The 15,460-nt window shown below is 57.8% G+C and overlaps 1 protein-coding gene across 1 annotated transcript in view; it reads left to right on the top strand.

The window, feature by feature from the left end:
- GLIS1 (GLIS family zinc finger 1) overlaps positions 1-15,460 on the top strand; it is an 85,065-nt gene that overhangs the window by 50,285 nt on the left and 19,320 nt on the right. The window contains exon 3 of the mRNA XM_023752784.1: positions 15,227-15,388. Coding sequence (XP_023608552.1) covers positions 15,227-15,388 — 162 coding nt within the window. The remainder of the gene's footprint in view (positions 1-15,226; positions 15,389-15,460) is intronic.

Genomic DNA, 15,460 nt, shown 5'->3' with positions numbered 1-15,460 from the left:
TTTTAAATAAAAAAGAGCTCTTCCCTGCCCAAGAGGTGCGGTTGGGTGGGAGAGGGTGAACAAGGGTGGCTGACCCCGACTGAGCAGATGGTTCTAGCCAGAAAACGTGTCCTGAACCCTACTGTGTCTCCAGTCCATTGGTGGGCCCTGGAGTGAGAGGCCAGTGGTGGGACTAACACTATCCTGTGCCTGACTCACACCCTAGCTGGTGGGAGAGAAGGACACAGATGCAGACATTTAGAATCTTAGTCCTAGGGGCTGTGATGAGGGAAGGACAGGGCTGTGGGACCCCAGAGGAGCCTAGCCCTAACAGCAGTGAAATCGAGGAAGGCTTCCTGGAAGAGGTGGCATATGAGCTAAAGCTTGGAGGATTTTGCCAGGCGAATTGGCAGGAGAAGGACACTCTAAGTAGAAAGTGACAGGAGCAGAGCATAGTGGTGTAGGCTGCATGGAGTGTGACACCCATCTCTAGCATGTTGTATTGCTGGGTGGAGCCCTTTCCCAACCCGAGGTGTTGGGCCCTGCCCTCTCTTATCTCTTTTGGCCCTTACAATAAACCTACAAGGAAGGAGTGTTAACTGTTTTCCAGAAGACAACACTGGACCAGGGAAGCTAAGTAACATGCCCAAGGACACAGTCAGTAAGAAGCAGAGCTGGGACTTGAACCCAGGTCTGCCTGACCCAAAACCCACACCCCATCCAGCTGGTTCAGAGATGGGTGTTGAAGGAGCAGTTGCTCCTTCCTGCCCAGGCCTGTGGCTCAGACCTGCCTGAATGTCCTCTGCCCTGGGACTGAGCCCGCCTATCACCACTATTCAATTAAACCAGCCACTCTGTCTCCTGAGACTCCTCAGCCATCACTGGTCCCCTCGTGTGGAACCCTGTGAGGAGTCCTCTGTGTCCCTAGTGCATCTAGTGGGGTCGGCCTCAGGTTTCCTGGTGCAGGTGCACAGCTGTCGTCATCATGTGCTTCATCCCAGACGTTTTGAAAGTGGGTCACCATCCATGTCCTTTTGATCTTTAGTCCCCTCTGGAGGCCATCGTATTGTCCCCATATATTTATGCAGAAGCTGAGTTCAGAGGGGAATCCTTTGTTCATGTCACATAGGGCAAGAGTGGGCATCAGTCCAGACCTGACTCAGATCTCGCTGGCCGTGGAGGGTGGGAGTGTCCCACGGTCCTGTTACCAGGACAGCTCACCCAAAGTCACTGCAGGACTAAGAAGGAAATTTAGCTCTGAAGCTCATATTTGTCTGTGAAGTGTATGCTGCCCTCCGTGACTTTTTAAAAAAAAACAAAAAACTTCAACAAAACAGAGTTCTATAAAATATAAAGCAATAAGTATAATGTATCAAAAAGTAGAAAGTAGTGAGCATAGTATAAGAATAAAGGAGAAGTTCCCCTTAACTACACTGCTCAGAAACTTTCCCCAGACTTTCCTCTGTGTATGATAATTATATTCTTTACTAGAATGGAATCATAATACCTTTACTGTTCAGTAACTTGCTTTTTTCACTAACAGTGTATTTTGGACATCTGGCAATGTGCACTTAGCTGAGTGAGTGAGGAAATGAATGAAGGGCCAGTGAATTAGTGAACTGCACAGTCTGCTCTCTGGTGCCACTGGACAAGTCAGACTTTGTGAGCTGCCAGACTGCCTCCCAGAACCAGTAGCCTCCCTCTCTCTCCTGCCACTGACTCCCCGTGCCCTGTAGCCTTGGCCCCATTTCTCCATCTATGCAGGGGGTTGTGGGTGCCTGATACTGATCCTCCATAGCCCCGGGAGGAGCTAACACTACCTCCTTACCATCCCCCTAATGCCAATGACTCCCAGAGAGGTTAGGTGGTGTCTGCCAGTCACAGAGTTGGAGGGAGAGGGGATTTGAACTCAGGCCTGGGTGACTTTGGAGCACTCTGTACGACAGAATGAGCATGCAAGACAGGAAGAACCTGCCCTAAAAAGGAAGCCAAAGTTGGGTGCTGGGACTGACCGGCAGACCCTGAGCAATGGATGAATGGATTACTCTGACACACGTTTCTGTGAAAGAGAGGGCTAAGGGGCTGCTTGGCTATAGGAACCAAACAGCCCCATTCACCTGCCTCCTTAGGCTTTTATTGTAACAACAGCTTGAACTAAAATTAACTATTAGACACTATCACCAGGGTAAGCATCCTTGAGAAGACACATGTGCCTGTAGTCTCTTTTAAGCAAGAACGTTTTGAAGTCTAAACATAAAGATTCCAGTAAAACACCCGGGGCTCAGACTTGTTTGGAAAAGTCAAGGCAGGATCTGCCGCCTTCGGCAAGGTCCCCTTAGAGGCCCCTGACCTTTCGGAGATTCCTCCTTACAGACTTTCCAACCAAGCCCTGTGCTTCCCCACAGTTGGGGGTCAGGAGAAACCTTAACAGCCTTGCCTTCTCTAGGCTGCCTCAGTGTCCCCACCTGTAACGCGAGGGCCTCTGAGAGCCAGCCAGCACAGACACTGTGAATCTCAGGTTCCTGTGCAGCCTGGTCCAACCACCCTGCTTTTACCCCAAGGCCAGAGCAGAGCCAGCGAGGAATCTGGCCCAGGACCTGCCCCAAGGCCCAGCCTCTGTAGAGGAGTCACTATTGGAGCTGAGCTCTGACACCTGAGGGAATTCCAGGCTGAGGGAACAGCATATGCGAAAGCATAAGAAAGTATAGGAAGAGCTTAGGAGTCAGTGTAACTGGAGCCTAGAGAGGAAAGAGGAGCTTGAGGAGCCAGGCCCACAGATCCCCCTGGTGGGGGGCTGGGAACAGCAGGCCCAAGGCCTTGAGTTGTATCCTGAGGGCAGTAAGGAGCCATTGGTGGGTTTTGAGCAATGACCGGGACATGTTTGCAACTTGTAACTCTCTCCAGCTGCAGGGTAGATGGTTTGGGTCGTTGGCTAGGGTGGAAACATGGAGGCCATAGAGGAGAAGGGCAGGATGGGCATATAACTGGCACTGCCATGAGCAGAGAGCCATCGAAGGCCCCCAGCCCCACTCAGGCTCCCAACTTGCTTCTCCCAGGATGGAGCCATGGACTCATTCTCAGTCCTCAGCCTCTGCTGGCAACCAAGAGCCCTGGTTGGGCCCAAGTGCAAAGCAGCGATTTAAGTATTGGTGCCCAAGTCATAGCTGAGTGCCTCAGCACAATGGCATCCTTCTCTTTTTGTCCTCCTTCATTTTAGAAGCCAAAGCTAAATGTTTTAATTTTACATGATTCCTGACATATGCTAATGGGTTCCAGGTGGCGCCCTGAGTGGGCGGTGCAGCGTGGCCAGGCCAGGCATCGGCGCCGGGCCTGCTCCCAGAATGCCCTCCTGCCACCTGGGTTCCCAGAGAAGTGCCTTGCGGCGTGTTTTCCTTGAGGACCCCTTCCTGCTTTATCATCTAGTTATCACTCTGTTTCCGTTGGGGTGGTGCCCACAGCATGTTTCTCCCTTGCCCACGGATGGAAGGCTCCCACGAGGGCCAGCGGGCCCGCCCGTCCCAGCAGAGGGCACCGCTTCCCTTCCAGGCCCTGGGGAATCCTGGGCATAGGTGAGGCTGGCCCCTCCCCCAGACCCTACCAGCGCTTTCCAACCTGCTGAGCAGCGGGAGAATTTAGGTCTTAAGGGAAATGTGTCCCCAGAGAATATACGAAAAGCGATGCAGTGGCTGTTCCTGCTAGTGTTGTCTGGTGACGTGAAGCATTTCCTTCTTCCTTCTGGTCATTTCTTTCCCATGGCCGACTGTTTCTCAGTCTGCAGTCCACTCTGCTTTTTGTTGAATGAGAACAGGGGCAGGGGCTTTGGCGTCAGACAGCCCTGGTTCAGTCCAGACGCTGCCCTCACTCCTTGGCTGCCCTGAGCCCAGGCTCCGTGGGAGCCTCTGTTTCCTCTGTGAGAGAGTGACACGAGGCTGACTCGGGGCAGCTTTCCTCCCTTCTCCCTGCTCCATGTCCCCGTGAGGGGTCAGACAGTGGAACCATTTATTTATGTCAGGCTGAACCTGCTGTGTCCATGAATTCAAGTGAGAGAAAAATAAAATGTAACTTGAACGTTTTCCTCGACTCCCTTCCTATTCTGAGCACCCAAATTACGGGTAGCACAGCTCTGCCTCAGGTCCCATAGGCTTAGTTAGGGGTGTAGCACCCCCAGGGCTTACCCCCAGGGCAAAAGGACAGAAGTCAGAGCCTCCCCACTTTCAGAGACCCTGTTGTTTACACGTGTCTTCCTTCCCCTTCGTGTCCCTATCCCAACAGGAGCATCGCTCCAGGGGCAGGAGCCAGGGAAGCTTGGCCCTCCCCACAAGGCTCTCCTGCCTCCCCTGATTGGGGGGCTCCCCGCCTGCCCCACACTTCCCTCAAGGCTCATTTGTTCTTGGTTCTTTCATTCATTAACAGATATTCACAAAAGCCTGCTCTGTGCCAGGCCCAGTGTTGGGCACTCTCAGAGGGGTTTATGGCAGAAAAACTGTTTGAAATGTTAACGGTGCGTGACTCATTTCTGTCTCCAGAGTTCTTTCCATTTGGCCCTGAGGCTTGGGGTTTTGAAACCCCAAAGCCAGGCACTCACGCCTGTCTGCTCTGCTTTCTGCAGTTACCTCTTCCCTGCGGCACTGGGTGGATGCACAGTGCTATTCTGTATGTACCCATTTGATGGATGAGAACTGAGGCCCCGCAGGGAAAGGGACTCCCAGGATACCTGGCCCAGGGGGCTCCTCTGTGGCTGAACCAGCCAGTTGCCCACTGTAGCTGATGCCATTTGCACAGCGGGGCAGTTGGGGTAGCGAGGCATTGGCAGCAGGTCCCAGCTGCTGAGAAGCCGAGTGAGCCTCTGTGACCCGGGCCTGCCTCTCTCGGGGTTGCTGAGATGCTGGTGGGAGGAGGGATGTTCTGCAGACTGAGGCACTGGTAAGGTTTGCCTCTGTCTCTTCCTACTTCTTGTCATCTCTATCTCTATGGGTCGGATTCCATTTGGTGTTTCTGTTTGTGTCATTGGTTCCTACTTGCAGTTGACCTTCCTTCACTAGGTCCAGTGTGAGCCGTGGGCTGTCACCGTTCCTGCCATTCACCATTACTAAGCACCCACATGAGCCCAGTCACTGGCCCAGGCCAGCCGCCTGGGGGCCCCTGAGCCGGTCTGAGGAGGACGGGAGATTGCTGAAGCAGGCCAGTCTGGCCTGTTTATCCCACTGGACCCCAGGTGGGGGGGAGGGGTGAGCTCCCAGAGGCTGGGCCAGGCCCCAGCCAAGGCCCCAGGGCGTGGGCAGGGTCTGCACGGAGGGTGAGCAGTGAGATGGACAACCTCAGCACGAGGGTGGGGTTCAGGCAGAACCAGAGGCCTGGTGTAGGGAAGGTGGGGGGTGCTGAGGCTTGAGGAAAGGGAGGGCTGGACAGGTGACTAGAGGGGTGTTGTAAACAGAGGACACAGCCTGGGCAAAGGCCTGGATGTGGCAAGTATGGCCTGTGGCAGGAGCACGGGGAGGCGGAGTGGGCCTTAGGCCAGAGGTCAGCGGGGCCAAAGGGTGACCTGCAGCCCTGCCATGGTGTTCTCGCAGGCCACGTGTGCCCTCCCCAAAGCCAAGGCGGTCCAGGACGGTCCGGAGGTACAGTGGGCCCAGCCCTCCCGCCTGCAGCTCATTGTCACCGCCCGGGACTGGCTGGATAGGGTGTGAGGATGTCCTCACCTGCTGACCTCACGGAAGCCTTTTCTGGATGTTGTCTGGGTGTCTCCTCCCTGTGCTCCCAAGCTACCAAGAGGCTCACCGTGCTGAGACTGTGGCCCATTTCCGGCGTGTGCTGTGCTGTGCCTCAGGCTGTGTCCGCGTGTCTGGCGTCTGGGAGTTTGTATGTTCGTGCCTATGGTGGGGCCTGGGGCTTGAGTGTCCTTGGGTAGATGCTTGAACGTGTGTGCGCTGACCTGTGTGTCTCTGTGACATGAGTCCTGTGTGTAGGAGTCAGCGCTGTGTGTTGGTGCCTGGGACTGACTTTGGCACGTGGCTTGGCAGGAGGAAGGTGTCAGAGTAGGTGTGTGTCTGCATTTCCGGGTCTGTGGCTGGTGGCTTGATGTGTCTGTGAGCCCTTCTGTGCCGCCTGCTTTCTGGGGGCCCGGCTGCTAGCCGAGCTTCTCTCCACATCTCAAATGGTGTCTAGCCACCGCTCGGCCCTGGGAGCGCCTCCGAAATGCACCAGTCTGCTTGGTGAGCAGACTCAGCCCCCATCTGCACCTCCTACTTTGGGGGACTCCACACACCCCTGGGAGGGTGGCCTAGGCACAGGAACCCATTTCTTGCTTGGAGAGGACTTTCTGCTGGAGAAGGGACCAGCCCAGAGCCTCAGTGTGGTCCTGGTGAGGAGCGCCCACCCCACCGTCTTGGAAACCTCATCAAGGGCAGCACAGGCTGACCAGCTCTGGGAGGGCGTGTCTCTGCTGTGCCTCCGGCCCCTCTCCCTCTGCCTCTTCTGTGTCCCCACCCGGTCCCTTGGCCTGCAGCTTCTCTGGATGGTGTGAGGGCCTAGACAGTTGAGCTGATGTGAAGGGCTCCCAGCTGGCCTTGGATCTTAGGGCACCCCCTTCGTCACGGCTGCTGATGGCACTAGTGTGGCCCGGGGCACAGAGCTCGGGCGCTGGAGGCAAACCCAAGCTCTGGGTTCTCTCCTGAGCTCTGGGGCCCTCACACGTGAACTCCACGGGCCTCCCTGTCTGCCTCTGTAATGAGGGGGTTGTTGTGCTGGCCTAATGGGATGGAGGAGGTTTTGTTAAGGGAGAGTTTGGCACAGTTTGGGGTACATAGTAAATGTGATTGCTGCTGCTACAGTCCTAGTCTTCCTCCTGCACACATCTGCCCCATCATCGCTTATTCAGATGGCGCTGTGCACCCAAAGCTGGACCAGACCCTCAAGAAAAGAGCAAGTAGGCCAGTGCCTTCCAGCCACACCTCCCAGGACTCCCCACATTTGTCCCTCCCCCTCCTGCCTCAACCTCCTCCCCCCAAGGACTGGCAAAGAACAGGCTCTGAGGAGACCCCATGGGGACCTGCTGGACGGTAACCTCAGGGCCAGAGTCCCCCTCCCAGGACGTGGGGTGAGGAACGGACCTCCGCTCCCTGCTGGCTGGCCTTTCGAGCTGGCCAAACATAGAATTGTTTGACATCTTGGAGAAGGGTCTGGCACCACACAGTTCTCCCATCCAAATCATTGTTGCAAAGTAAGTTAAAAGTGTACAAAAATGGGAAGCTGATCCCCAAATGGCCTGCCAGACTGCTGTAACCCAATATATTTTACCCTTAAACCAGAAATGTGTTTGTTTAGAAGCAAGTCACTGGCAAATGCCAAAACTGGAGGCATTTCCTCCCCTGTCCCCACCCGCGCCTGCTCCCCAAAACCCCTCCTTACCCTTTGTGCCGAGATCCTTGCCAGAGCATGAGAAACCAGGGCCTCCTACTCTTTGGGCCATGTCAGCCGCAGGGAGGAAACTTGACATTCATTAGGCACCCTGTGTGCCGGTTCCTGCGCTGGGCATGTCCTCTTACTTCTAACAGCCGTTTGTGGTAGCCCTCATTTTAGAGAGAAGGAAAATGAGGACAGAGGTGGGAGGTGACTTGCCCGAGTTTGAGGCTGTTGGTGGGGCCCCAGCACAAACCTCAGCGTGACCTCATGACCTTCAGCTTAGAGCAGGGTGTCCCACACTTTGCATGTGAAGCAGCGCCCTCGATCCTTCCCCAGGGCCCCGTGCCCAGCCCCAGCTGGCACCGGGCTGGGCTCCCCTGAATGATCTCGCTTAGCCCTGCTACCCATGGGGGAAAGGCTCGGGGAGGGCAGATTCTGACATCGATCCAGTGCCCGGCCCTCCCCCAGCCAGAGCTTGAAGGGCCCTCGGGCTTGGCCTGGAGGGGAGGAGGGTGGCCGCTCCCCGGCTCGGCTCCGGGATGGCTCCCCCTGTCTTTCATCTCCTGCCCTGGGTTCTGTGAGCTGCACGCAGCAGTAATGGATTGCGGTGGACTTCTTCCAATTAGGTTCTGACTCTTCCCTGCCTGTTACTGTAAAACTCCAGATGGTCTAGGGCTTCACGGTCGGTTCCCGGGTATTTCCCCCGTTATTCTCATCTTCTTTGGTAACACGCCCCACATGTGGGGACAGGCCCTGTCGAGCCTCTGCGCTCCGTGCCTCAGCGGGGCTTTCTCCGCTGTGCCGCCTCGATCGTCCTTTCAGGGCGGCGGCATCACCTCTCGCAGGGGCCAGGCGGAAGGAGGCAGCCTCCTTTCCTGCGTTGGCTCTGCGAGTCATGGGCCTGGCCTTCACCTGGGAAGGGAACCCGGGCGGCAGCCCAGTTGGAAATCGGTAATGGCCCATAAGAGCCAGCCTTGTGTTGGTGCTTTCTATAGGAGCCCCTAAGGCAGTGCCAGAGTGGGTAGGCCACATGTAGACAGCCTTGCACACTACCTGATGTCAGATCCCAGCTCAGCCACTTACTGGCTGTGTGGCCTGGGGCAAGCGATGTCACCTCCCGGAGCCTCAGTTTCCTCATCTGCAGATGTGGCTGGGAAAGAGCCTCACCAGCTGGGCGAGCCTCATAAATGCAGCCCCCACAGCCCCCACCCCTGAGAGGTGCGGGCGGGTGTCACCCAGTCCCTTACATCACTCCGAACTCACCCCAGTGTCACCTTAGGGTAGATTTGAATGTTTACGCATGTTAAGGTAAATAATAAGAACGTTACACCCTTTCTTACATTGTTTCTGGACTGTCAGATGTCCCTTCTGTTTGTTTCCCCTCCCTGTGTACCCCCCACCCACAGCCACCCTGTTACCCCTGGCACGTGAGCCTTGGCTTCTGGCCACACAAGTCTGTTGTGCATTTGGTTATTGGGCCAGGACATTGCGAAGTCACCCTCAACAAGAGGTATTTCTCTGGGCGGGCACAGATGGCATGAGGGCCATGGGCCACAGGATGCTACATGTACCGTGGAGTTCACAGAGAGCACCCACACACACCTGGGCACAGGTGTGCCCCTGTCACAGATGAGGAATCAGGGCTCTGACAAATGAGATGAACTTGTCCAGGGCCATCCAGTTGGGAAGCGTGGAGGCCAGACTCGCATCCAGACGTCTCTGCTGCTGAAACACAGCAGGTGGGAGATGGAGAGGACAGGCCCCACCCGTCATAGAGGGACTTGGACAGACCGGTAGGTGCAAGTCTTTGGTCTGGATACCTGGTATCATGTGGGGGTGGGTTGGGAGGGGAGGAGGTGGACAGCGTGAGCAGTGCTGTGGGAGTGGACCAGGTGAATGAGAAGAGCAGGCCGCCGGCGTGAAAGATGTTTAAGAGGTGGCGTCGCCCTGGCCTGGCGGCTGGTTGGGTGCAGAGGCCTGGGAGGGGGAACAGGCTCCTGGCTCCGGGGGAAGATGGCAGGTCAGGGCTGGGGAGTCCAGCACAAGTCCCCCAAGTGAAGAGCTCAGGTCGCCCCACTTGCTGGGCCATATCAGTGATGTGCAGGGTGGTTTCTGTAGAGTCCTTTGGCATCGCCACCCATGGGTTTGAATGGAGGGAGCCCCCAAACGCCATTTCCACTCCCACCTCTCCTCTCCCTGCTTCCTCCACTCTGGCTCAGCAGATCCTTAGCGTCTCCAGAACATGCACCCCCTTCCCTGTCTCCTGCGCGCCCCCTCTTTTCCCTCCGTTTGTCTAACCACCAATGGGGAACCTTTTTTCTGCCAAGGGCCATTTGGATATTTAAAACATCATTTGCTTAATATAATTCACTCAATATAAATTTATGTTGCTATGAAGCAAGGTCCTACGTTTATTGAATGTCGAGTCCGGCCTGCGGTTGCCTTGGCAGGGCCAGGCCAAATGCTTTCTCAGGCTTATACGGCCCACAGGCAGACGTTCCGCACCCCTGGTCTAAATCCTGCCTAGGCAGCAAGGCCCAGCTCCTCCGAAGAGGTTTCAGTGGTCCCCTGGGCTCCCCCAGCTGGTAGCCCTGTGACCAGCCCCTTCGTAGGTCTTAATACATTTTCTCCTGTTTTGTGGTCTTTGTTGCCCTAAAGTCTCAGCCCCCGGCTGCCAGGGGGCAGCTGAGTGAGGCAAGAGGATGTGAGTCAATGAGCAAAAACATGAGAGGTTAGTGAGTGGGTGAAAGGAGTGGGCGGGTGGAAGGATGGAGGGGTGCATGACAGGAGTGAGGAGGGCAGCTGACAAGGTTGGGGGTCATGGAGGGGAATGAACCAGAGGCTTTTAGAGCCACGGCTGGTCCAGTGTTGCTGCCTCATGTTGAAGATTGATGGGTCACTTCTTTCTAGAAAAGATGGCAGGTCGGACTGTGGCTTAGTCCAGGCTTCGTGCCCTCGGGCACAGTGGGAGCATTCCCCTCCCTGCCCCCTACGTACAGATACCTAACCCTTGCGATTGGCAGGGGGCATCCCAGGAGGTCTGCTCTGCAGGGTTGCACACCTGGGCACTGACAGCAGGGGGAAGGGTCTGTCCAGAGCAGAATCAGCCCTAGGACCTCAGGGAACAGGGGTGGGAGAAGAATGCCAGGAAGGCCGCCCTCTGGTGCAGACCCCATGGCAGCATCATTACACCCTGGGTCACAGTGACCTTGCCTGAGGGGCCCATCCTCCACCCCCTACAGGGAAACAGGCCCAAAGTGAGGGATGTGCCTATTGGCTCCATTTCTGCTCCAAGATCCACATTTCCATTCTGGCAGCATCTGTACCCCATAACCCAACAGTGGTGGGGCCCCTCTCCCTGCTGCCCACCCAGCCCCCACTCAGCTCATGGGCGGAGCCCTGCAAACCATCCCCACCCTAAAAGTCTGCCACGCTCTCATTGGACATGGAGGCTGCTCCCGGCACCCAAACGGTCCCCATGAGCTTGGCATGGCAAGAGTGTTAGGGCAGACCAGTCAAAGGCCTCTGTTCTTTAGCTCTGTGGGTCCGTGAAACCTGAGGTGGAGCAAGGACAGCCCAGGTCTTACTGGGGAATAAGGTGAAGGGCTAAGGAGTAAGAGGTGGAAACAGGACATGGGAGCCCATCACACCAGTGGGACATTATACACACGCCCGCTCCAACTGGGCAGAGGGGCAGCAGGCCTGGGAGCGGCCACCCCAGGCAGAATGCTGCTCCACTCCTTATTTGCCCTGTGACCTTAAATGATAGTTACAACGACAATATTGGGCAGGAACTTGGTGTCCAGATAAGCACTTACTGTGCATTATTTCATTCAGTCCGTGTTTGGTAGAACTCACCTAATTTTACAGACGAGGAAACCGAGGCTCAAGGAATTGAAGGGACTTGCTTGGGATCGTTCCTCAGTGGAGCAGCCAAGACCAAAGCCCGGTCAACCCACCCGAGTCTGTGTGTGTGATCTCGGTGCTGGTCGCCCCTGCCCTCCCCCCCCCCGCCCCCTCAGTTCCTGACAGTGGGGAGGAGTAGTTGTCACACAGAATGTGGAGAGGTCCGAGATCATGCGAGTGACAGCATCGGGCCGAGCAGAGCCAGCACACAGGTGCTGAACCCAGGAATGTTCCTGTCCTCATCTCTGCTCGTTCGCCCATCAGTGCAGTTGTGGAATGGGGAGGACTGCAGGGACCACACACCCACAGGGCCCCTGGCATGACTGGGATACTGGCCCCGAGGGGGCGTTACTCTGCCAGAGGTCCCCGCAGCATCCTCACCCAGACCAGTCCCGATGGGCAGCACCCCTTTCCCACCTGCGGCTACCTCTGGTTCTACCTAGAGAGACAGCCACCCCCCCACCCCCCATATCAGGACAGCCTGCTTCTTATACCCCAGCTTGCAACTCAGCTCCGGGAAGTATCGAGGGCAGGACAAGGCATGGGCACAGGGCACAGGCACAGGCACAGGTATGGGGTACCTTGATGAACACTGGAGGGAGGAAGTGCGCTCACAAGGGCACATGCACCCCCAGGCCCCGGCATCCCTGTTCTTACCCCCATTGGATGGCATGTCTAACCCACCCTTTGCTCCCTGGCTGAGATGCCAGTCCTGCCCCCAGCCTGGAGGCATGGAGAGCAGGCCACAGTGAGTGTGCAGGGAAACCTAACCCATGCGTGCAGGGTGTGGCCAGGTTGGGAAGGTTGAGCAGGGGGAGTAGATGTCTGCTAAGTGGAGGGAGGAAGGACAGGGTCCGGGGGAAGGAACAGCTCAGCCAGGCCTGGGTGTGCTGTTCAGGGCAGTTCAGTAGATCCCTCCCTGTGGCTACAGCACGGCACCTGGTGCATGCAGGTGAGAGGGGTGTTGGACGACTGTGAACAAGCCACAGACCCAGGGCTTTTGAAAAAAATGTATGAATTAAATTGTCAGTGAGTTGGAAGGGAAGGTGTCTGAGAAGGGGCTCAGCCTTGGTCTGGTAGCAACCGTGCTGGGACAGAGGGCTGGCCAGGCAGGCTTACAGACCCTGGAGGGGAGGAGATGACACACCGATCTTGAGAGTCAGGTGCGCTCCGCGCCCCCCCCCCCCAAACTACAAACTCAGAGAAATCACACAGCACATGAGAAGTTATTGCCCTTCGGCTTCAGATGCCTGCCCTCCCGGCTCGGGCCAGAGAGGAATAAAGGGATGAGCTGAGGCCCCCACCTCACATTGGGATGAACTTGGCACAAGGCCATTGGGGGAGAGCAAGGGGGCAGCTTGTGGCCTGTTTACTCCCCAAAAAGGGTTTCCTTATGGTTTTGATACATGGAAAAGGCACAACATCTGGAAGTAGGAAGCGGAACAGCCTCTAAAGCCGCTGTGGGCGGCTTGCCTTGGACCAGCCCCCAGGGAGCTCGACCCGCACGTGTGGCCGGGCTTCGAGGGCGAGGTGTGAAGGGAGCTCGCCCAGGCTGGCCGTTGTCTCTGGGTCCTGTCCTCACCTCCAGGGCACTTCTGGCCTGGCTTCCACCCCGGCATCGGCCCCACCCCACCACCTCTGCCTCAGGTCCAGCCCCAGCGACCATTATCTATGGCGCCACACCTGCCTCTCCCCCCCAGTCCCCTGTCCCCGGTCACCAGCTGCCAGTGTGTGTGTGTGTTGGGGGGATCTTCCTCAAATGCATATCTGACCCGTGTCCTCCCTTCTCAAGGCGCTTTCGTGGTCCCTGTCCCCAGGGTGGAGTCCTGCTGTCAGAGCCCCCACTCTCTGGCCTCTGATCTCCTGTAGGGTCCTCGCTCACTAGCGCCCACCCCACACTCTCACATGTACCCTACACCCAGCCACAGAGGGGCCGCCACGGAGACTGCCCTACCCGCACTGCGTGCCCCATGGCCTGCCTCCCCTCGGCCTTCCTCTTCGTCGCCTCCTCTTCCATGGTGTCCTGGGCATTGCTCAGGGCTCAGCCGGGATTGAATGGAGCAAATGCACAGTGTTGGCGTGACTGACTGCGTGTCTCGCCCAGCACATACCGCCCCCCGCTCTGTGCTGCATCTCCATCCCCAGGCGGTGGGAGCCGCCTCTGTGCTGCTGCCGCCTCCACCTCCGGGACAACTGTGGCCACTGTGTGCTGCTCCGAGGGTGTGCGCGCCTCCCCGGGCTCTGCCCTCCTGGGGAGGGGACCCAGGTCTGGGGTCTCTCTGCCTCCGCCTCCCCCAGCCTGTGTGGGGAGTGACCAAGGTGCTGTACTGCCCAGATGGGGACACGGACCTCTCAGGGCTGAGAAATGGGCTTTAAAGCTGGGAGGTGGGGGCAGAAAGGAGCCAGTGCCCAGCTCAGAGAAGGGGGAGCCACGTCTTCCCAGTGTGGACACAGGCAGGGAAGCCCAAGCGGACCTTTGCGGGAGCACTGGCCCCGGGGACACGGCTGCCTGGCCCAGAGGCGTGGGGTACGGTGGTCCTGATCTGGCAGGCAGCCCAGCCCTGGCCTAGGGAGGGAAACCCACGGCTCCAGAGAGGGAACTGGCCTCCTCTGGTCGTCTCCTCCCCGAGGGTCCCTCCCCCTGCCCTGCCCTGGGAAGGCAGCTGCTAGCAGAGCCCCCTGGTGTTGGCATCCGACGGGGTCTGTGTCCTCTTTGCCTTGTCCCAGCCCTGTGGCCAGCACAGGAAGCCTCGTCCCTGAGTGGGGGTGTTGAGACCCAATACTTCATAGTTGTCAAACACCCAGCACCAGGCCGAGCAGGTGCGGGTCAGTGTTGGTCTCCCCTCACCCACGACAGCTCCAGCTCGCTCCAGCTCTGCGGGGACACCGCAGGCAGTGGGGAAAGCAGGAGGGAGGGAGCAGGAACTGGTAGACCACCTCCGCCAGGTGTATTCAGCTCCTCTAAAGACTCGGGGCATTGATGGATTGTTATTAGAGAGAGGACAGTCCTTGCTGAGGGACTTGCACAAAGACTTGAAATTGCCTGGTGGGTCCTGTTGTTTCCAGTGTGTGGGTGGGAGCCAGGAGGGGCAGGAAGGGGTGCGAATGCCCGGCCCAAAGGACTTTAAGCAGAATGCATGGCAGGGTGGAGAGGAGGGAGGGGTGGTTAGGAGTTAGGGGGTTCCAGGGAGAGTCGGGCCTGGGCAGTGGCTGTGGATCAGGGCAGCCTGGGGCCACAGGGGGTGCTGTGTTTGTTGCTCTCAGTCCACCCCACCCCCTCTCTGACCAGCGCCTCGGGTGTTGGTGCTGCACCCACTGCACGCCCACTGCCCAGCATGGGGCCTGGTATGTGGGGGGCATTGGACGGCTAAACGGCCAAACGATTAATCAAGGACACTGAGTGTGCAATGTGGCCACTCTTCTGACAGCGGTCAGTGTCGGTGCTGCGCTCCGGTGGACAGAGCCCCTGACAGCCAGGGCCCTGCCCCTGGGATCTCTAATCGCCCTGAGTGGTGGCCACAGTCTCACGTTTGCAGACAAGGAAATGAGGCGCAGGGAGGTCAGGGCTGTCAGACCGGGAGCTGCATGTGCTCCAAGGTGCCCTGCCATTCGGCCGTCCGGGCTGGCCTGTGGCGGCAGCCATCGTTCCCAGGTGCCACTGGGGCAGGGATCCTTCTGGACCCACAGACGGAAAGACCACTGTCTTCTGCAGCCCAGAGGCCATGTCTAAGTCAGGGTGCCCTTTCTCTGGACCTACCAGGGCTTCCCAGATAGAGTCTGGGCCCTGAGCACGTCACGGGGAGCTAACCGGGGCCTGGAGACCTCGGGCAGGACGGATGGGGTGTGAGGAGTGGGGAGGCAGAGGATGCTGGGGGCATGTCCAGGTTGGGTGGAGGGCCCTCCGGGGCTGCAGAGCGCCCCTCACCAGCCTCTCCCACAGTTTGAAGGCTGCAGCAAGGCCTTCTCGCGGCTGGAGAACCTCAAGATCCACCTGCGGAGCCACACGGGCGAGAAGCCATACCTGTGCCAGCACCCGGGCTGTCAGAAGGCCTTCAGCAACTCCAGCGACCGCGCCAAGCACCAGCGCACCCACCTCGACACGGTAGGCCCGAGGGAGGCTGAAAGGGAAAGTGGGGGGATGTGCACACTCCCACACTTGTCTAATGCAGGCGGG

Source organism: Myotis lucifugus, unplaced genomic scaffold (genome assembly GCF_000147115.1).
Source record: "Myotis lucifugus unplaced genomic scaffold, Myoluc2.0 scaffold_37, whole genome shotgun sequence".
Classification (NCBI taxonomy): Eukaryota; Metazoa; Chordata; class Mammalia; order Chiroptera; family Vespertilionidae; genus Myotis; species Myotis lucifugus.
This window is presented reverse-complemented; position numbering and strand designations above follow the sequence as displayed.